At 36.2% G+C, this 23,042-nt stretch overlaps 1 protein-coding gene across 2 annotated transcripts in view; it reads left to right on the forward strand.

Moving 5' to 3' along the window:
• CERS6 (ceramide synthase 6) overlaps positions 1-23,042 on the forward strand; it is a 280,641-nt gene that overhangs the window by 224,203 nt on the left and 33,396 nt on the right. For both annotated transcript variants that reach the window (XM_019727367.2, XM_019727366.2), the window contains exons 7-8: positions 5,491-5,619; positions 8,344-8,450. In XM_019727367.2, the coding sequence (XP_019582926.1) occupies positions 5,491-5,619; positions 8,344-8,450 (236 nt within the window). The remainder of the gene's footprint in view (positions 1-5,490; positions 5,620-8,343; positions 8,451-23,042) is intronic.

The raw sequence follows: 23,042 nt of genomic DNA on the forward strand, positions 1-23,042 counted from the left end.
CTGTTACAATGACTCAACTCTGCCACTGCAGCAAGAACTCTGCCTGACAGTAATTAAACAAATGAAGGTGACAGTGTTTCAATAAATCTTTCTTTACAAAAACAAATGGAGGGCCAGATCTGTCCTGGGGCCCATAATGTGCCTTTCTCTGCCCTAAAGTAAACTGGACATGCATATTTTATCAACAGTGAGGACGTCAGATTTGAGAACGGCTAGTAGAAATATTTAAATCACATTGGTGCATTGTTAAAAACATTATGATAATAATAATAATAGTAAACGTAAAGTCTTTAATCCAGTATTTTCTTGGTACTTACTGTTTTTAGAATGTTTGTATATGACAGTTATCTCCCTTAGGGACCAAAATCTGTACATATTTAGTCCAAAAGGGGAAAACCTAGTCTATTGGGGAAAATGTGTGGAAATAACTTTGACTCTAGATTTAGTGTGAATGAGGTTTCATTCATGGACTGAATTTTGGAGAATGGATAATTGAATCATTCCTGCCAGGACTCTACCACTTTATAATTGAACAAACATTTCCCAAATAAATCGTACTTTTCCATTCCTTTCCAAATTTTACCATAAATATTTACCCTAGAGTACATAAACTACACATATGCGTGAGAATGAAAGTGAATTTTAGTTGGTTTTCAAAGAGCCTTGTTATTTGAAATACCTTTCTTTAAATGGCACATTTAACCAATTCTCTTTATAATAAGCTAAAATTCAAGACCAGTTAAAAGTATAATAACCAAATAAATTGTGGGAGATTGCAGATACTCAAAGGTTTACATTTATATACATTTATGAGAACTTTTCACATCAGGTGCTGGTAAAAAGAAAGGTATAATTTTCTTCTAATTGCTTAATATGGGACAAATCAGAATCAGCCAATTTCTGTATATCACCCTGAATATACTTTCATTTCAGTCATTGTCTCAAGACCAAGACCGTTTTTTAGTCTCTTGTTTCTTTTCTTTTTAAGAGGTGCTATATTCATGCTGTTAATTAGGACATTAATTATCCATAGCCAAAGGTTGAGTCTATTATATTTTCATATTCCCTCAGTAGGAAAAGTATCTTAACTGTGATTATTCTTGGCATAAGTAAGCCTTGCCTGAACTCCTTCCCTTCTCTATCTCCATATTCATCCTGGAGTGGAGATGGAGCCACTCTCCCCTGCTCTTTGTCAAGGTGTGCACTTGAAGTCTGCTTCCAGCCCAGCCATGCCACTCCCCATCATTCTGGGAGCTTTACCCCAGTTGCAAAATCCCTAATGAGGAAATAGAAAGACTGTTATTCATTTCTAGGAAAAAAAATAAACAGGGCATTTTACTCTGTTAAAAGTCATGCACATTTCTGTGTACCTTAAAGATTCAAATAAGAAAACTATTCTTTCATAAAACAAAACCAACAGAAATAAGAGATTTCTATTATTGCTACAGTTCCCATAAAATGAGATCAGCTTTAAATTATGCTGTTAGTTGTGTTTCACTTTCCTAGTGAGTTTGAAAACCTGTTAAATGAGTAACCTGGTACTAATTACCTGATTTCTATTCATATGAGTTAGATTATAAGTTCATTAATTATATTTGTTAATTTTATTAAATTAAATTTAGGGAAGCTAATACATGCCATTTGTATCTGAGAGAGAAGAGTCTTTGCCTTGCACATTCCGAGGTTTTTGTTGTTGTTTGTTGTTGTTGTTGTTTTGCGAAATGAGTTAGTTTTGCATTCATAAAAACATGTACATCAAGATGAATTTCTGGTGCCTCCTGAAGACAGAGTATTAATTCAAAGAGTCTGGTGCCTGATCACTGCAAAGAGAATTTAATCATACAGAACATCAGACATGTTCTTCTAGAACATGTCTTAATGAGAGGGTGATCCCTCTGGCTTTTTGGTGTTAATATATTATTGTGCATAAAATTCCTGGAGAACTGAATTAAGGATGCCTGTTCTCATTTTGATAGTTGGGAATGGATCCCAGGTAGGTGGAATTTTACCTGCACCCAGGTATTTCTGATATGGAAGCTACACAGAGCAAACAGGCTCTGTCCTAGGCTCTCCAAATGCCATTTGGAAATGTAAAAAGGAAAAAAACAGCATGATCTTACCAACTTCTGGTATTAAAAGTGGATGACTCTTTTTTGCGTTCTTTCATTTCCGACTTATTCTAATGGAGTTTGAGTCAAGACCACGCCTAATTTTTTATCTGTCTCTGATAATATAGCCACTGGAATGAAGGCTGAGATCAGGGTACATATTAGGCAAGAAACATAGAAGGGGCCCTTGATGATCGCTGTGAATATGTCCAGAAACAATATGTCAGAATGGCAGGAGGTTGGGGACACCACAGAAGCAGGTGGCTAGGCCAGTCTGTTTGGAACAAGGGCTTTTGGAATCAATCTTCAGTCTGAGAGACAACAAAAATGCACAATCTCTCTACTTAATTGCTGCTACTAAAAATGCACTGAAACATTCTCAACCCTAAATGCTAAGGTTCCTGCAGCCATGCGTGTTTTGACATACACACCAGTCACTTTCAGTGGTAACAAACACGAGAATGGGCGTTTCCCAACCTGCATTGATAAAGTCCAAATTGACAATTTGTTTAAAAACTGTTGTTTGGACCAGATATAGTGTCTTCTTTAAAAAAGTGTCAGGGTGAAGAAATGTAACACATAATGATTACGTGGCTTTTATTAAAGGTATTTCATTGTGTGTAATGCTTTCTGAAGCAGAAATATAATAGACAAAATTCATTATTCATGCTTTTTCATATTCATATAGATATGACTGCATAATGAAAATTGGTCTTCTGCTTAGGCAAAACTCTGAGTCCCTCAGTAATAAATGTTTTCTAGGACTAGGGGATTTATATGCAGAAATCATCCTCACAAAGCAAACTTTGTCTGAAATATAAGGCTCTTATTTTTAGGGGAGCCTTGCTATATTGCCAATGGTTGTGTGTTGTTTATTGATTATTTATATCACATCCAAATCAGGAAACTTAATTATAAAATGGTCCTAATCCTCCATAGGTGGATTGATTAAAATATAAATTCTGATCAATTTAGATTTATTCATTTTAAAATTAAATAAAGAAAAAGTTTTGTTCTCTTCCAAAGAATCAAGAGCAGTCATTCAGGTCTGAACAATGGGAAGTATGCAACGTATTGTTCTGGTTAGATACTCAGATGGTTAGACTTTAAAACCTGTGTGTTAAGCATGGGCAGATATAAACTCATTGAACTGTTGAATTAAGCACTGTATGTTTTCATTTAATTATGCTTAGGAAACAATTTAAAGTATCAGTCGATAGGGTAGCTCCACCTTAGTTGACCCATTGTTTTGAAATAACTATTGTCTGGTAGGTGCTGGAACCTAAATATATTTCAGATAACAGCCCGGAGAGAACAGATTTCCTCTTCCAGTGGGAAACATTATCAGAGCAATTTTGATTGTACGCCTAAAGCATTTTGGTATTGTCCAACTTTAATGATTTTGGACAATCCTAGCTACTACATCACATCAGAGAAAATCAGAAGTAGGTAAAACTGCTGGTAAATTGAGTTCTGTACACAATCACTCATTAAATTCAGAACATGGTCATCATTTCTCTCTGCCAGTGAGCTGAGAACTAGATGTGAATATGGTTCTGGAGGAAGGAGCATAGTGGTAGGTGAACGGGGGCAGAAGTTTGCAGGACTCAGTTCTGCAGTTCTGCTGTGGGAAGATAGAATTAACTGAGAGACAAGACATGATTCTTCCAGCAGTGGTATCCACCGTCAATACGACAGGGCTAACTAAGTTGGAGACTATGTTAATTGTAAATAAGTGAAATAGTTGCACTTCATTTAAAAAAATTATCTGACCTGATTTAGGAAGCTAATACAACACGTCCTTGAATAACGTATTTTTGTCGTTTCAAAGGTGTTTTGTTGTAACGATGAGATACCATAGGAACTTAACTCTTGTTTATATCAATTACTCTGTGGTAAATTGGTTTCATTATATGTCATTTCGCTTTAAGTCACAGAACTTGTTGAAGACCTTAAGTGAGAACTTGCTATACATTGTTTATCCTAGTAATAAATCAATATGTATGGTTATCCATAAATGTTTGGCACTTTCCAAGGCAGAAAAGGTAACTTCGGACATGTTCGCCAAAGTGTATACAGAACCATTTAAGCATTTTGGGCTTTTTGGTTTTTTTTAACATACACATCTAACTTTATTTCATTATTGTCATTTAAAGCTTGACATTATAAAACATTAAAAGGCATTTTTAAAAGTTCTGTATCACAGTAATATAAACAGTAGAAATATCCATAGCTTCATAGACTCAAGTTCTCAATATGGGAACTATATAATGAAATAAAGGCAGAAAGGATCTAATAGGAGCAATATTTCATTACTTATGGATGATCATTAATTACTTTCAGCATTAAACAGAGACCATCGTTTAAATGTTTTAAAACCATTTAAAAGTTGTTAAAGTTTACCTTTCAAACTCTAAACTATAGGACATCGACAGCTACTAAATAAATAGGGTGTACGTGTGTGCACACTTGCTCTCTTTCTCTCTCAGTTTCTTAATATGCTTTCCATTTTGCCTAATTTTTTACTTTACAAAAATGGCTTATAAGGGAGTAGTCCTCTTTCTTGAAGGCTTCACGTAGTTTACCATTAGAGCCAATCCTGGCATTTAAGTCCCTGAGAAGTTTGAGTCTAGTCTGGGAGAAATAAAGATTAAATAAGAGTAAAAATAACAGTAAAAGAGACTGTATTTCAAAGCAACAGAAATTGCATATCACAAGAAACCATGTCTGGATGGTCAGAAGATAAACTAATATCAGAAAAAGATGATCTTTTCACACGGGCCAAGAAGCAGCTCCCTTGAAGTTGACCAAAATAAGGATAGCCAATTTCCATGATTTTTGCCAGTTGTTTTCCCAATAACTGTTGACAAGTGATGGCTAAAATTCAGATCTTGTTTGTGTAAAATCCATTAGAAAAGCCAATATATTAGGATTCTTATTTTAATATCCCAAAGGGCGTGCTCCAGGAGAAGGACACAGAAATAGAGAAGTGGTCCCATTGAATCTGCACTGCTGCCCAAGAGATTTTCCTAAAGTACCTCTCCAAGTCTTATCCAAGCAAAGCAGTGTCTTTCTTTGCTTGAAATCCTGTGGTAATTTGTCCCATATCTTCAAATTCCTTGAGTTGGTACGAAACACCCTTTATGTTCTGGCCTCAGTCATGGTGTTTCTTGCATTCTTTACAATCACCAGTCTCCTGTGTGTCTCTCACATTATATGGTGAACTCACAGAGGGTAGGAATTATGTTTTACTCATTTTAGTATTTCCAGTGCTGGGACCATGGAGAGCCTCAGGAAGTATTGGTGGAATGGGTGACTAGATGATTGGAAATGTTTTAATAGTGCAAAGCCCTAATGTGGCTGTGTTTTTTCCTTCCCCAAGGATTTTGGCATTATGTTCCTGCATCACCTTGTGTCTGTTTTCTTGATTACCTTTTCATATGTCAACAATATGGCCCGAGTAGGAACCCTGGTTCTCTGTCTTCACGATTCAGCTGATGCTCTTCTGGAGGTAAAAGTTTTCTTCATCTTTAAGAGTACAAAATCTAGAATTTAGGAAGTCCCTGAGAGCATCACTTCCATATTATGCTAGAGGGTTCTGGGGACGATAGTATATGACTGCTTTGAAACTGCAGAGTCTTTCTTGTAAGTGAAATTGCTGAAAATGAGACTTTAAGTTATTATATAAATTTTTGTATTAAAAAAAGTTCATCATGTTAGCATTCTTTATTAATAGAATAATGAAAACCTTTATTATTCCACACCTAAGAAATGAATGTGTCACATTGAAAAAGTATTACTTGAACAAGTTTTATTTCTGGTGTTATATTTTTCACACTGATTTATCTAGAAAGTGTATGTAACTCAGTTTAGTTATTAATGGGAATTGTACTTCCTGATGAAATCAATTAGTAGTCATAGATTTATTGCCAATATACACATTATCCTATTATTTTCACACTGGAAAGTGTATACAAATAGCAAATTATATATAAAAATTGTTTTCTATGCGTATAAATATAAAGAGTGTCTGAGGATATTTTGCTTATACTTTGATTAACTTTATAGACCATTATCATTTAGAATTATTAAAGTAGAAAAAAAAGAGTACAGAAAAGTGCTATCTCAAGGAAAATTTTGATGTGATATTTACTTTTAATTATGGCTCCTGTGAAGAGACACTCAGTAATATTACATAATTAAAGTTTTTTTTACTTTATGCTAAGAAATTTATGTAACTGGTCAAAAATAAACCAGAGTACAAATTTCATGTAGAAATGAGTCTTAGAATCTGTTTTTGATTTTTTATTCCTTTCGGCCCACAGTTCTGCCCCTTCGAAGCATTTATTGTCACTGTGAATATAGAATAGAGGTGCCCTCAAATAATGATTTATTATTGCATTTAAGCAGAAATCCCATGCAGTAAAATTGATTGAATCTACTATAAAAGCAGTTAGTCAAGGTTTGAAGTACATTAACACTTTATTAAAAAACTCTGGCCCCTATAAGGTTATAAAACAGAAAAATAGTCCTAATGGGCTAGGATATGTCAGATGATAGTTTGGCACTATGATTTTTAAGTGCTCCAAGCGAGGCTCTCTCTTTTCCACATATTTCTTAAAGGAGAAGTATAAGTAGTATAGAGGCAATCCGCTGAATATCAGTTACCATTTGGTTAAATCCTACATATGCTTGAAAGTAGAAACTTATACAACATTCTACAGTTTTGAAATCAATCCTGTACAGTCTGCCAACTTTAATCTCTGTGGAAATGGCTGGCATGATGTTCGATACAGCCATGATTCAGAAAATGTTGGTTGAATAGTCATGTACCACTTTAATCTAAAAAAGAAAAATAATCCAGAAATCCTAGTCACGTGGCTTAAAAGCAAATGTTCTTCGTCACCTGGATCTTCTTTGATATTGTAAAATATTACTTGAGAATATCCAAATAATGGGATGTGATGACAGTCAACTCTTTGAAGTGGGATCTTTAGCCTAGACATTTCCAAAAATAATTGATGTTTAATGCTTTTTATTGAATACTGGTGAATGAGTATAAAAGAACAACTACATGGTTACCTAGCCAGAAGCAGACAGAAGATACTTTTTTTTTTTCTTAATATAATTTGTGGTGTCATATCCAAAGTATTCTTGAAATTAAAAGTTCATCTTGGCTTCTACTCAGTAAATAGATTTTCCCCTTAGGAATATATTTTTCTCAGTGTTTTGTATTTTACTTAAATATATTATAGTTTCTATGGATATTATCAATAGTCTTTTCAGGTTTGACTCAGTTAATTTAACTTTCCAAGAAGTAGGAAATAATATTATGAATTCAAAAGACGTCTTCAATTTGTAAGCCTGTCTGTGGGGGCTTGTGAATTCTAGGTGAAAATGTAAAAAGAGGTCATCAAGTAAAATTATGTTTTCAGTGTCACCTCTTTTTACTTAGACTCATCCATAAAAAGTAGATGGTAGAGAAGGGGATGCGATGTCTTCCCTACACTAATTTATAATACAAAAAGTGGTCACTTAAATCACTATCATAAATATTAGCATACTTCTCACAGACATTTTGAACATTAGCGACTTTCATCTAGAAGATGACCCATTAATGTAACTTTGAAAATTACACCTAAATGGATTCATTGAAAAAAACATGATCTTGACACCTTCTTCATTTCTAAATTTATGAGACTAAGCCAAGAAACTGTCTCCATAGAATACTCCTTATGCTTGTCGAAAGAAAACCTATAAATCTAAGTAGAGGGAGAAAAAAATTGCAGAAAAGCTCCATGTATTCTGTATGAAGTTTGTGGCCGCAGTGTTTGCAACTCATCAAAGGTGTAAAGGATTATATAACACTTTCTATTTTGACCTGTTATGCCAAATTCCTATTTTGGTGTCTTTGGCTAGCTAATATCTTCTGTAATGCAAGAATTTTCTTATTTTTCTGTTTTCCTGAAATCTACCATGTAATTGAATTTTTTCAGTTTGCTGAATATTTTATTAAATCTGTAACAATCAGTAGTTCTACTAATGGCTAATGCTGTATTTCACTCAACTTATGGGTAATTTATGAATACTGATGCATGATGCATGACATTCCAAAGTAGCAGGCAATTTTATGCATCTGATCACTTGTAACTTATAGGAGACTTGGGCATATTGAAAGGAGGTTTTCATTTATCAATTTAACTAAATTAATATGTCACATTTTTTCCTTTCATAGGCTGCCAAAATGGCAAATTACGCCAAGTTTCAGAAAATGTGTGATCTCCTGTTTGTTATGTTTGCCATGGTTTTTATCACCACACGACTGGGTATATTTCCTCTCTGGTGAGTATCCCATCTTTCTGATAGAGCCACCCCTTCCAGATAGGCTTTATGAACCATCTTTCTTTTGAACTTCACTCCAAATACTTACAGGTTTAAAGAAAGTGAGGGAGGGACTCAAGAAACAGTTTGATTTCTTCTTCCAGAAGAGGGTTACACTCTACTGATATTTTCCACAGGATAGTTAAAGAAGGATGTGGCTTGCATAGGTTCTAGAGCCACAGGCTGTCAGCCATTTTAGGGTTCAGTCTAGGATCTGATTCAAAAACCTTAGCCATGAAAGTTGTAATTAATAAAGGAAAGATGATGTTGCAACCAGTTATCTATCAGGGATCCTCCTGTACCAGGACTGGCAGCAACAGCATGACCAGAGAACTTGTTAGAAATGCAGCTTATTCAGCACCACCCCAAAGGGACTGAATCACAAACTCTGGAGGTGGGGCCTGGCAATCTGTGTTTCGATCAGTATGTCTAATAATTCTGCTCCGCATTAGAGTTTGAGAACCACTGTCCTATGTAATTCTCCTCATCTGCTATATTTTTAGCTAAAGCAGATGGAAGGTATCTAAAACAAATCCCTAAAAGTTCCCCATGGCCCCTGAATGACTGGATATGTTTTGTTTTGTTGAGAACTAAGAAAACAATGACAGATTTTGAAGGAATTTGAAAATCCTTTCTATTGAAAATACATCCACAGTCATTAATCATTTTTTGGAAGGCTATTACTTGAAGTTGGAAAAAAAATGAGCTCTCTATATCACTTAAAGTCTAGCGTTGATGGCAGATATTTTTTTCTATTTTGAGAAATTGATTTGAATGGGAAATTAAAGCAATGGAAATAGGAGAAAGCCAAACGGGGAAGGGATGAAATAATACCTTGCATTTCAGCCCCAATAGAAAAATATACTCAATTAATCATACACACACACACACACACACACACACACACACACCCCTTCTCCTTGAGGCTTGAAGCCCTTTTTCGGTCATTACTTATTATGAAAATCTTTTCCAAGCAGCAGAACTCTGTGTTGACAACTGGCATTTATAAAACCTTATTATAGTTTTACATAGTTATAGGTAGGAAATACTGACGTAATTTTGAGTATAATATATCTATATTTATTTCATGATTGGGGCTCTTTCAAGATTACTAGCAGAACTAGTGGTAAGAATTTAAATAAAAGAAATTCAAGCAAAATCCGGGAAATATTTCTCAAAAGAATAATAGAAAGCTTTTTCTATTTAGAATTTCTGAGAACCTGAGTTTTAAAGAAATAAGCATCATTCTCAAGTACTTTGATTTATTAGGTTGGTGCAAAAGTAATTGCGGTTTTTGCAATTATTTTTAACCTTTTACACCGCAAGTACTTTTGCACCAACCTAATACTTACTTCCCTTTAAGGGTAGATTAAAATTCAGATGCGTCTCTTCTCCTCCCCTCTAGTTAATGTGTAAGAAAAGCTCTTCAAGTTCAGTCTAAAACTTCCAGTCTTTGTCTTTTCCATATTGTTTGGGTGTGGACTCTTCAATATACTACCATTTTTAATGTACTTGGTGAATTTATCGGGCACTTACTGTGTAACCAGTACTCGGCTGGGGGCTGAAAATTCAATGAGACATAGGGCTTCCTTGGGGCATTTGCAGTTGAATCCCTCCAGCTCCCTTCAGTAATCTGGCTTATAATTTGCGGGGCCTAGATGTTATCAGTTATTTTGTGACCATTTACTGGCGATAAATAATATAGTAATATTAAACACTTTGGTTGAGGTGTATAAAGGAGCTCTGACAGCTCATAAAGCATTATATTAATATTAAACAGAGTATGTGTGTCTGACATAATCGCTGGTGACTGGAGGGAGGTGCTGGAGGTAGAATGGATTTCCATTTAACAAGCATTGCAGAGACTTATTTCCCCTTCAAATATCTGTGCTTCGGCTGGAAGAAGAAAGAAAGGTATTCCCTGTTCCCTCTACTTCTTTTAGTTTTCAGTCCATTTACTTTGGAATCACCACAGTACCTTCCAGGTTCCTCCTGATGATATTCGTATTTGTGTTCCCCTGTGAGCCATCAGAATTGTTGTAATTAGAGGGTTTGATAACACCTAGTTCTTTGTGTTGTGTCTTTAGTTTATTTGTGTTTTTGCCTCACAAAGACAACATACATGTGAGTAGCTTTTTCAGAATTATGCACTGTTCAGACTTCTCTTTTGGTTATAGTACATCCTTCTAGAACAGCACTGTCCAATAGAAATACAATTCAGGCTTCATAGTCATTTTAAATGTTTTAGTAGCCACATTAAAAAAGTAAAATGCTGACCTCTATTTAAATGTTTATTTAACTCCTTATATATAAAATATCATTTGAACATGTAATCCATATTAAAAATTATTGCGATGATTGCAATTTTTATTACATACTAAAAATCTTCAAAATAGAGTATGTGTCCCAAATTACTGCATCTACTCAAAAGTCTATGTATTTTAGCCTTTGTGTTATAGTTGGACAGTCGATGATTTGATCCTTTCTGAGAGTAAGTCTATTTATCCATCATTATAAACTGTTACCATTTTTATTGATCTGCTTCTGTCTTTCCTCAACTCCATTTATGTGTAATCCCTGAAAGTTCCAAACAATTTTCTTATATTTTATGAAGCTGTGATTTCAATTGGCACAGAGTAGATTGTGCTCAATCTCATTATAGCGTCCATCACAATGGCTACTCAATCATACTTGTTGAGTGAATTAGGTACTCTTTATTCTAAATGGTCTCACTTTGTTTTCTTAGTTGAGCTCCTTAAATCATCGTGAACTGGATAGTTGCAGTTTCTCCCTTATTAAACAGAGAACCCTGATTCATTTAGTCAATGATTTACCCAGTCCCTCTGGACGCTGGTCTCCTGACATTGGTTCAATTTAGCAAGCACTTACTAAGTTCCAGTTGTTCTTCCTACAACACAATACTATCTTCTTTAATGAGGAGGCCATAAAGCTGTTGATGAGATACATTTTTGACAGTTGTTACATAAAAGAGAGTCATTTTAAAATGATTATCCTTATCATTCTCCCCAGCCAAGATACTATATTGTAAGCATCATCATCTCTCGGCCTTACGGTAGAATCTGGTAACGAAAAAAAGAAATCCACAAAGATCTTGAAAGGGAAGTAGTATGCTGCAGTCGATAAAAGATGGCTTGCTGTGAGTCATGGTTCTGCCCTCACTGTGTGTCTGAAGAGCATGTGTGTAACTTCTCTGTATCTATGTCCTCATCAGGAAAATAAAAATAATAGCAATTGTTCCACCTACCTTACCAGGAAATGTTAAGGATCAAATGAAATATTATCTGTAACAGTGTTCTTTATAAAGTACTTTATAAATAGTATGCATTTAAAAATGTATATTATTGTTAAAGATAGCCATTTCCATTACGGCCAAATGGTCAGAAATTTTTATTACATGGTATAACCATCGATTAATCTAGATTAAGGAACTATAACCGTAAATTATTTTGAAGTAAGTTTTAAATGCTCTCTCCAATTATGAGACTCCAATTATCGTGTTTTAGTCATTTCTGTTCTTAGTGAGTATGTAACACAGGGCATGCACCAACCAGGTTGCCTCATTCCCCCAAATCCTAAACGACCGTACCTACCCTAAGCCGCCGCAAGTAACCATTACTATTCACAGAGTCTCACAGAATTTCATAAAATGCAAGTATATGTCAGGCTATGTCTTTCCTGCAAGTCACGGACTAACAAGCCAATATCCAGCCAAAAACGGGCATATCACAGTTGCCAGAACCTCTTCCTATGGCCTAATGATGACTTTCCACATCCCAGTTCATATCCCTGTTCACCAGAAACGAACCTCTGGGCTACAGGAAAGTCAATTATGTACCTTCAATGGTCTGTGGCTATTTAGACAGAAGCATGTGACTTCTCAGAATGTTACTTTCTGTTGATCTCTATCCTGCAAAGTAGTGGATTTATTTGCTGATTTGTACTCTCTGAAGGTCTCTGCAATGAAACAAACAAACCAACCAACCAACAAACAAAAAACACACACATTACAGAAGTGCCCTAGATGTTTCTTTTTATCATTTTTCATAATAAGATTTGAAATCCATCCAGATGTGTATGGGAATATCATCTTCGTTCCTGATTTATTTTTCAGGACATATTTTACTGAAATAGTGTGGCTTATCTGCTTTTCTGAATATTTAATAAGATCAGTCTCAGAACTCACAAATTTGGAGAAGCTAGTTTTTTGTTTTTCTTTCTGTAGAATCCCTTAACAAATTTTCTCTAAAATTTTCCCTGGTGTTGGTCTATGTTAAATATATTTGAAAGATCAAAGATGAAACCTGAAATCTTTGGCTGTTAGGTATTTTGGCATGCTTTTAGTTATTCTGACATGTATTAGTATAACTTAGTATCTTTAAAGGTGGGGTAGAATTGTGTGGCAATAATGTCTATTGACTTTTATTGTCTCTTTTCATGTGAACATAATACTTGTAATATAATTTCAAGATTGAGAAGTTAGACCAGGAGTCAACAAACTCGGGCCTGTAGAACAAATCAGCCATCACCTGTTTTTATAAATAAAGTTTTATTGAACCACAACCTTGCCCATCTGTTACATGTTGTCTTTGGCTGCTTTCTGCTACAATGGCTTGAGTAGTTGGGATAAAGTATATGGCCCGCTAATCCTAAAATATTTACCAGCTGGATCTTTAGAGAAAAAGTTTACCAACTCCTGGGCTGGGCCATTAAAAAAATTAGTCGATGAGTAGGCAGTGGGGGGAGTGATGTATTAAATGTATTCAGTCTTTGGATGTTCTCTAGAAGTATTGTCTGCCTTAGGCAAAAAACATGCAGCTATTCTTAATAATGTGTGTGGGGGTGGGAGGAGGCAGACTGCTCTCAAGTAAGCTTTTTCCTTTTGTGATTTGAGTCAACAAAAAAAATTCAGTATCCTAGTAACGCTCTCCACACAGAATTAATGTCTTAAGTGTTCTTCCCTTTCTCCCAATCACTGCAGAGAATCATTTGCTAGGGAAAGAGAACACGTACAAAGATTATTTTCTCAAAGTATTATGAAACGTGTTTACATATCATCTATGGAAAAAAATCAGTATGGCCATTTCATCTGTTTTAAAAATATCTGAGTATTGTAATAAAGTGTAATACCAGGGCCAGAGATTTGAAAAATATATATATTTGATCAAGGATGTCACTTATTTAAAAGTGATGCTTTGTGGAAAATATTGTAACAGATAAAGAAGCCGCATCACTTCTTTTCCGTTTGCTTATGTGATTATAAAATGCAATTGTCATCAGCCCTGTCCTCTCCTCCTGCATTACCCTCACCTTCCTGACTGCGGTGCCTGGGTTTTTCCTGCCAGCTGGCCTCTCTGGCCACACCTAGCTGCTTTTCAATAGTCCCAAACTCAGCCTGGGACCAGCTCGTGCCTGCCCATTGCCTCCTTCCCAGGCTGGACCAGCCCCTGAGCTACCCTAGAATCCCTCCCTGCAGAATCCCTGTCTGCAGAGCTCTACGGCACTGTCGGTGGAGGCCACCCTGGCTGTGTTCTCAGAACTTTCATTCTCAGCACTTCATCCATGCCTTTGACGGTCACTTCTGGGATGGCAGTGTAGCCAAGGAGAAAGGGCCACTTCCCTGCAGTAATGCTATTCCTTGTGGGGATATATCTTATCAGGTATTGTTATTTAACTTTTTATGACTTGAGGACAAGGGAGCAAACCCTTTGTAAATTCCTCTTAGGAAAGAAGCCACTTGTGTTGTATAGATCTCTTCAATGCACTTTCCTGGGAACCCGCTGCATGTCAGGCACAGTGTGGATGTTGGGTACGTAGATATGATTAGGTCATGAGCCCAGGAACATACAGCATTGCAAAACCATCAGTAAATATTGGTTAAATAAATAAGTGAAATTTCAGAATTCCCCATGCAGAATTTCCCATGTTTGGTGCTATCATGACTGAGACTTTGCAGCCCTTATGTACTTTTCCTTCTGATGCAGACAGGCCAGTCAAAGACAAACCTGACGGTGACTCGGTAACTCTCAAAAGCATGGGCATTCCAGCCACTGAATCATTTTGCTCAGACAGAATTTATAGAAACAGAATTGTGCAATTGTTTCATAAACTCTGCCTTTGTCTGCAGCAGGTAATAAAACAGAAATACTTAATATAAAATGCTGACTGTCAAAGAATTGTAAATACAGGCATTAAATATATGCATATAAAAAGTCATAAAACAAGTAGATATACTGAAGATGCAAGTCATGACTAGGAGCCTGGGTGAGGGCACGGCGAGTACATTGGCACAATGGCTCCTAATGAGTGAGGCACACAGAGAGGAAGCTGTGGAGAGGTTCTAGGGCAGTGTAGCAAGAGAACACTTCTTCAAGAGAAGGAGAAGTAGAAAGAAAAAGAAATAGAGCCTCATTCCTCCATCCAGGGATTGACCCATGGACGTGAACAAGAGCACACAGAACACCATCCCAAAGTAGTAATGTTTAACGCTGCCCAAGGGCCCTGGACAGTTGTTCCCAGCCACCATCCAGGACTTCTCATCCGGCTTCCATCAGTGTCAGGTTAGCTGCCCAACTTCACATTCGTAGCAAGCTCTGCATCTCTCAGAGCAACTTGCACCAACTCCATTTAGCCCTCCTTTTTTTTTTTTCCAATGGACAGCATATGAACCCACACCCATTTTTCACAGACATGGATGTCTTAGACTACTTTGTATTCCATACACTTGAAATCCATGCTTTAGAATTGTCAGAAAAATGAATATTTAATTCGATTTGTTGGTTGCTAATCCATTGTATTATGATCTTTGGATTATACATTCTTTGGGTCTGAAGAAAGGCAGTAAGCAGCATTCATTGAAATATAGTTTAAAACTTTTTGAGGAAATGGTTCTGAATACATTCCATTTTTTAGTGGCATATCAGAATGGCCAGATTGAAATAGTTCCAATGTTTTTACATTCTGAGAGACAAAGAAGCACTATTTTAATTACTTAACATTTTTAGATTGTCTTTTTAATTGAAATGTAAATGTTATAAAAATGTATTTAATGAAATGGAATAGTCTGTTAACTGTAATTTTACTGTCCAGTAGTGTATGGTAACCAAATAAGTAAATATTTGGGATGATTTCCCAGCATCGCCTCCAGGGAGTGCCCTGGTTACTAGTGCTCCAACCTAGTCTCCTATCTTCTCACCTGCTATGCTCTGCAATCATAGTTGGTGGTAAGGATGGCAACTTGGAAAAGCAAAAGATTATGATCAAATAATAGTAAAATATTTTTCAGGGACTTTTTATTATGCTTTTTAACTAATAATAAATGAAGAAAACAAAATAAGGAAAATTTTCTGTTTATCATTATGTTAACTACTCCCATTAATCAAGATTTTAGTCCAACAATTGTCCTTGTTCTTATCTGAACATACATAAGACTGTTTTATCTCTTTGTCTGCTATGGAAGGGCAAAGACCTTGAAAAAGCAATGAATACTTTAAGTTGATTAATTAAAGTACCATGTGGACACATCCCAATCGATCAATTCAGGAGCTAACGAGGAGCACTGAAGGAATTTTTCTATGTGTATAAGTCTCTTAAATGATCCCCCTTTCCCAGAATACTACATTATGTTAGGAGCACAATTTGCAAAGTCAGCAGTGTATTAAAACGGGTCAACCCTTTCCTACACATTAAGTCTACAGTATCATTCAGAAATAATTCAGGTGCTTCATAAAATAGGTTAAAGCTGCCATGATGAAGTACAGAAGAAAGGGGGCATGGACGTTTCTCTCAGTAGTGAATTATTCATGGAGCCTGTGCCCCTTTTCTTTTCCTAGCCATATGATTGCATATATTTCAAATTGTGTCTCCTCACCTCATTCAAAAATTTAATTAGATGTTTGAGTCCCCTACTCCCAGTAGCAACCACATGGCATTTTCCTGAAGCTATTCTGGTGCCATTATTTGATAATCATTCATTTCCTTGTCTCCCTTCTCCACTCAAGAGTGAGTTGTGACAGGGCTGGGACCATGTCTTGTTCTCCTGAATTCCCAGTACCATGACAATACCTGGTACGCTGTAAGTTTGCTGATTTATCTTGCAGTAGATCTCTATGATTTATTCTAGGTGTTAATTCGGAATTTACTTTCATAAAGGTGTTCTCCCCAAGCAGTAGTTTTTTAAATTTATTTCAATATAATAGAATATCATCCTTATTATTTTCTTTCCCTCTAAATCAGGGAGGAATATTCTGAATGCCAAAGTAATGCTTATTTAAATTCCCTCCTTTCTTGAGCCGCATATCCTAACCTAATTCCCCTACCATAATTTGCCCACCCCAGCATGCTATCCCTCACAGCTAGTGTTTGGCACAATCTCTCTTTCAGGCATAAAATTGAGGGGATTGAACTTTGGGTGACCCACACTGAGTGGACATACTGACTTGTGACTTTGTGACTATTCTTTTTTTTTTAAGCTTGATTCCTACCCATTCTTCAAAGGTTTGGGGAAGATGATGAAAGATTGCCTATTCTGAAAATAACTGCACGTGTAACTAGGATCATTGCTTATTTTTATCTTCTGGCCTATTTTTCTTATAAAAAAAAAAAGGTGAAATAAAGTGGTACTCCATTGTGTATACATGAGACAGATCGATCGGTAGATAGATATTTTATAGATATTTATTATATATACATATTTTGTTTTAGATATCTAATATATTTATATATCTTATTTATCATATATAAATATATTTATAAATATAAATATACATATCTATATCTTAAGTAAATATATATATTATAGATATTTATATATTTTATTTGTCATATATTGAAACTTTGCTTATTCTTATCAACATCAAATAAATAATCCAGCAGCTGCTTCTATGAGTTCATGGGGCTTTTCTTTTTAGTAATTAAAAAGTGATGAGATTATTGATTGCTGCCTGCTGCAAAAGGAATAAATTGAATGATGTATTTTCCACATAAATTGGCCTTAATGGCTTCGAGATTTCAGATAAGACAATTCTATTGCATTTACATGAAAACCTAACTGAGTCATTAAAGCTGCATTTTGCTGACACTTTTTGTACCTGGAGATGCTACAAACAGGTCTAAAACATGCACACCATCATTTCTACCCATGCTCAAGATATGCTTCCCTGGGCCAGTATCTTGAGAACCTTGAAAAATAGCCAGTAGATTTCTAAACCATTTGAGAACAAATCCAGACTGTTTTCCCCTAAGCCAAGAGCGAGAGAGGTTAGTTTTTCTTCTTCAAATTAACACCCTGTCCCCGTTCTAGTATGCAGTAACCACTTGCTGCTCCTTACTGTTTCTACACCTGAGAACTTCTTGGCAGTAAAAATGATGCACTTTCCTTTTAGAGAAGGGAGAAAAATGTTTGACAGTCAGATATGTTCGTCACTGCGGTTGTCATTTAACCAAGTGAATATCTAATAGTTTGATAGCAATATATAAAGTTATTTTTTTCTAAGGTATAAGCAGCTTAACTTCAGCACAGGAGAAAGACTAAGTACATTCATATTGAATTCTTCCAGCAGTAACAGAAGCTTTTGGTGATTATGAAAACAACTTGAAAGTAGATTGAAACATGTTAATGGTGGAGGGGTCGGTGGGGTGTGATAGGATTCTAGCCCAAGAATAGAAACATGCACATGTGGTAGTCATCTTGTCTCATGACAAATGTAGTTTGTCCTCGGGAAAGTTTCTCGGGCCTTCTTTTTGAACTAATCCAAAAAAAAAAAAAAAAAAAAAATTGACAATAGTTTATATATTTTAATTGATGTTCAGAAAAGAGTCAATATCAAGTACTACAAAGGAAATGGAGATAAATGAGACCACTGGTCATATAAAATTGTACATGTGCTCTTCTTCATCTGTAAAATGAGAGAATTGGAATAAATATCAAAGATATCTTCTAGCTATAAAATTTCTTGGTTCTATAATTTTACAATGAGAAGTGGGTTAGGTGATCTTCCAGTGGGAAATTTTTGTAGAGTGATCCCTGCAAGGGATTCTGAGTGGGGGACAAGTGAGTAGTAATCAAGAAGAGACAGTGGACACAGACAACTTGTTTTAAAAGTTTGCAGTGTATAGAAGGAAAGAAATCAGATGATTATCGGATTAATTACTGTATCAAATACAGATTTTTTATAGGATACTGGACATCTGTGCTTCCTTTTAGAAGCAGAGGAGAAAGAATACTTGTAGGTGTTAGTGAGGAACCCATGAATTAAAAAAGTGACTCCAGCTTTGAGAGAAGTGAAGAAAGGGAGGCAGTCATCCAGTGTTGGTTCCAGTTAGATGACTTCTCAGGCACCCATGATTCCTTGCATCTGTGTAAGGGAACAGAATGATGATACTGATGGTGGTAAAAAAACAGAACACTGAGCAAGCAAAATCCCAGAGGATTAACAGCCAGGTGAAAGGACAGCCTTCTAAAAGGACAGCTTGTCCTTTTAAAGTATGAGGCAAGGAAAAAGAGAGAATGAAAGACTGGGATGGAGGGAGATGTACACATGATAGAAATGTAGATCTGATGGTCTGTAGTTTTCTTAACAAGAAAACCACAGTCATACCTGACAAGATGTGAGAATTCCATTGGGATTTGGGTGAGGGTTCTGGAGAATGAGAACAGAGCTGTGACAGGAGCTTATTGCCCTTTGAGCCAATGGTCAGTGAACTGCAGTCACTTCTTGGGAACTTTGACCATTTAATACCAATGATTCAGTTCATGTATTATGTTGTGACCATCCAAATTGGTATATCTGCTCTCTGAGTACTAGCAAAATTTTCCTGAATTCCTTGAGGCCCCAAACCACTAACCATAACTATTACCTATTACACAAGATCTCAGAAAACTGAAACCCAGAAAAGTAAAGTGATTTGCCCAGGTCCGCAGTGAGTTTTCATCATGGTCAAGGATAGAAACATATGATTTTCAAGGAATTGTGAGGGACCCTTGGGAAATGTTGAAGCCCTCAAATATTCTTGCGCCTTCCTTAAAATTGTCACATACTCTACCACTCAATTTTGAAGACACTTCTATAATGCTCCCAATCAACACTTCATTCATTTTTCATTTGTTCTCAGTATTAGGACATAGTTGCCATTATAAGCTAAACTTGGTTAAATAGAAGATAAAATAAATTCGTTTTTCTGAATTTTATCTTGTTTCCCAAAAGTCTTGATTGACTCTTTTATTCACTGTTTTCTAGGAAATTTATATTCAATTTTAAGTGAATTCGCTTTAAATGGTTTTTTTCTTGGTGGCAATGTCCCTTTGATTGGGAGGACCTCCTGTACTCAGAACTTAAAGTGGGTATAATGTTTCGCTGATTTTCTAAATCCAGTCAGTATAACCTAAAAGAAAAAAAGTAAGTGACTGGGGGTTGAACAGGATGCGATTGTCGCAGCATTAATGGACAACCTCCAGCCCAGGGGAGACAGGGAGCCTGTGTGGGATCAGGAACTCTTTTGACCTTGGACATGAGATTCAACCTGTGCAGGAAGTTCAGAGATTCCCAGGATGGAGCAGGTGAAAGGAAGGAATCCAGTACTTGGAGGTTTTATATTGTCTTTGTGGTTTTATTTTTTATTTTTTTTCTGAGTTTAGCTTGAGTTTTCATGTTCTTTATTACAAAAGGAAAAAGGATTCTTCCCTTCTCCCCCTATTGGGAAGAGTTTAATAGATTCTGTTCTCCCTCTGCAGGTAGAGATGTCCTTGGAGTAGGGAAATACTTTTACCTAGGTGCAAGAGATGCATGATTTGCCTGTTCATGGAGGCAGAACAATTGAAAAACATAATTTAAAAATAACCAATTGGTTTAAATTAGTGAGTTTACATTGAGTATGCTTTTCCTTTAATTTGCTTAATCCCCAAAAATCTCATGGGGAAGCAGCAGTTAATATCCTTCAAGGCAGCCCATCCTGCTGTTCAGATGAAAGTCTTTTTCTAACCAGTTTCTACATTGCCTGACAGAGACTAAAGCTAATCCTCTTTTGGGATTCTCACTAGCCATGTACTTTATTAACCTAAGGGTCCCAGGAGATGGTAATGGTTACTGGTTTGGGGCCCAGGGACAACGGGGATTTTAGTATTGATGCCCAAGGTCCCCAGGAAGCTTAAACACTGTGGCAGATTCTGAAGGCACTACCTCTGTAGCCTGCCACCTGACTGCACTGCTCACAGCTGAATGGTGACTTCTTTCTTGAAGGGAGATCTGATCAGCACACCTCCTTGGTATAACTTCTGCCACTATAAATAGGAAGCTAATAGAGAACCATTCAAATGAACAAATCCTTCAGGAACAAAAGACTCACACATCAAAATGGCAGCATTTTGCAATCTATCAGTTACAAGTTTCAGTAGTCAACCAGGTTCACCAGATTATATTTTGGGAACATACATTGCTTTGCTTTCAACCTAATTATATTCTGAAGAATAGTGATGATCAAGAAATCCTATATAAACAGTTTGGTTTTCAAAGTTGCTTAGCAATGGAACAAAAACAAAAGAAAGAAGCAGTTAGGTTTATATTTAGTGACCTATCTATATGCATCTGCAACACATTTCAGGAATAAATCAAAAGGGCCAACCCATTTCATGCCTCCTGCTGTTAAATGAATGTGGGAGTCAAACTGCTATTTTCACAGTGCAAGACATTTATTGTTGACAAAAAAAAAAAAATTCTTCCACTTATACATAATCAGTATCCTGGCAAATGATGCTGGAGAATTTCAGCTCCTTAAGCATCAAGTAGAACAATCTTTAAAAAACAAAAATTAGGCCTATGAGATAAAAAATCAAAAAATCAGTCAGCCATAAATCAAAGCATTTAAATACTTCCATTGTGCTCAGACCAGTTCTTTACTGAATCTGTGTTCTTTAGGTTGACAAGACTGATCTTTATGTCTCACCCCTCCTCAATTGAACAGCATAGCACTTAAATTATTCAGACATTACAGGACTACTGAGCTTTGTTCCTGGCTCATTCACAGCTGTCAGTGTTAGTACAACTTACTGTCACCTAATGCTTATAACAATCTTCTTCCCTATTGCCTCTCCACTACCTCCCAAAAAAGTATACAATGTCAATAACTAATTCAACTGCGGTTATGGTAGATTTCGCATATAAATTATTGTACCCACCTAAGTTGTTTCTGCTTCCTAAAAGTTTATACAAGAACACTTTGCTCCTGAGGTGTGTCGGGGGTGAGGGTGACACCCTAACTGTTTCTTCTGTTCAGATTGAATGTGAAACATTTATGACCAGCCTGCGTCAGGCCTCTAAGAGTGTGATCCTTGGACTGAAATCGTTTCTGAGTGCAGAATACAAAAGGCTAGTGAGACCTTTTCATCAACAGCACTTAAATAATTTCTCTCGGCTGACATAGCTCAGAAGGAAAGGAAAGGAGGTATAGGAGAACTAAATAAATTGATTTCCCACTGATCGCTTACCATCACCCCACATATGGAGGGATGTGTCGACCCTCCCATACAATATGCTGTACATGGTGCCAGGGGACTGTTGGGACTGCAGACTAAGGTCACCGTCATGCTCCCTACAGCCACCCACATGTTGACAACACAATCAGAGATGAGAAAACTTTCTTTGTAAGCATGGAGATTATTTGCCATGGAAACTAGAAAACACTCAGAGCACCTTAGCTGACCTATAAACTGAAGGTAGGCATTGTACCATAATAATTTAGGTGCTTTTTCAGCCAGCTCATTTTCAAAAACTGAATGGGGAAGGAATAAAAAAAAAATTTTTTTAAAGGAGAAGTAAATGTATATTAAAATTCTGTGAGGTCTTCCCCCTCCCCCATTGCTTTCTGAAAATAAATGTGGAAGTAGGTATTAAAAATTCATCAGAACCATTTTAAGACATTCACTTGTGGGTGTTCCATTAGCATGTTCATGCCGTTCATAAGCAACTCTGACGCAGTCTCTCGCCTTGAGCACTGTTAACATGTGGGCCGGATGATTCTTTGTTGTGGAACTATCCTGTTTGTTCTGGGGTGTTTAGCAGCATCCTTGGCCTCTATCCACTAGATGCTAGTAACACACACATACACACTAGTTATAAAAATCAAAATGTTTCCAGACATTGCCAGAGGGAGAACCACTATTCTACACCAGTGGTTCTCAACATTATTTGCAGGATGAAAATCTAGAAATATTGATGTTCTTTGTAGAACACTATGAGACAGTATTATTTTTAAAATGCCATCATTCCAATTCTGAATGATTTCCCTAGCACAAAATGACTTTATCATTCATAGACTACAGAAAATTATGACCTCCAATACACGTGCCTAGGATAAAAACAGACTTGCAAATTGAGCATGAGCAACACTTTCCTTATATTGTCCTTTAAGTTTAATTTTAGTAAATAACAAAGGTTAACCACTCCCTAGTCCATTCTCTTAATTTTTTAATGAGAAAGCTAAGTCCCAGATAAAGTTAACTTCCCAAAGTCTCTCAGACTCAGAGCTAGAACTGTGATAGTC

Source organism: Rhinolophus sinicus, linkage group LG01, assembly GCF_036562045.2.
Source record: "Rhinolophus sinicus isolate RSC01 linkage group LG01, ASM3656204v1, whole genome shotgun sequence".
NCBI lineage: Eukaryota > Metazoa > Chordata > Mammalia > Chiroptera > Rhinolophidae > Rhinolophus > Rhinolophus sinicus.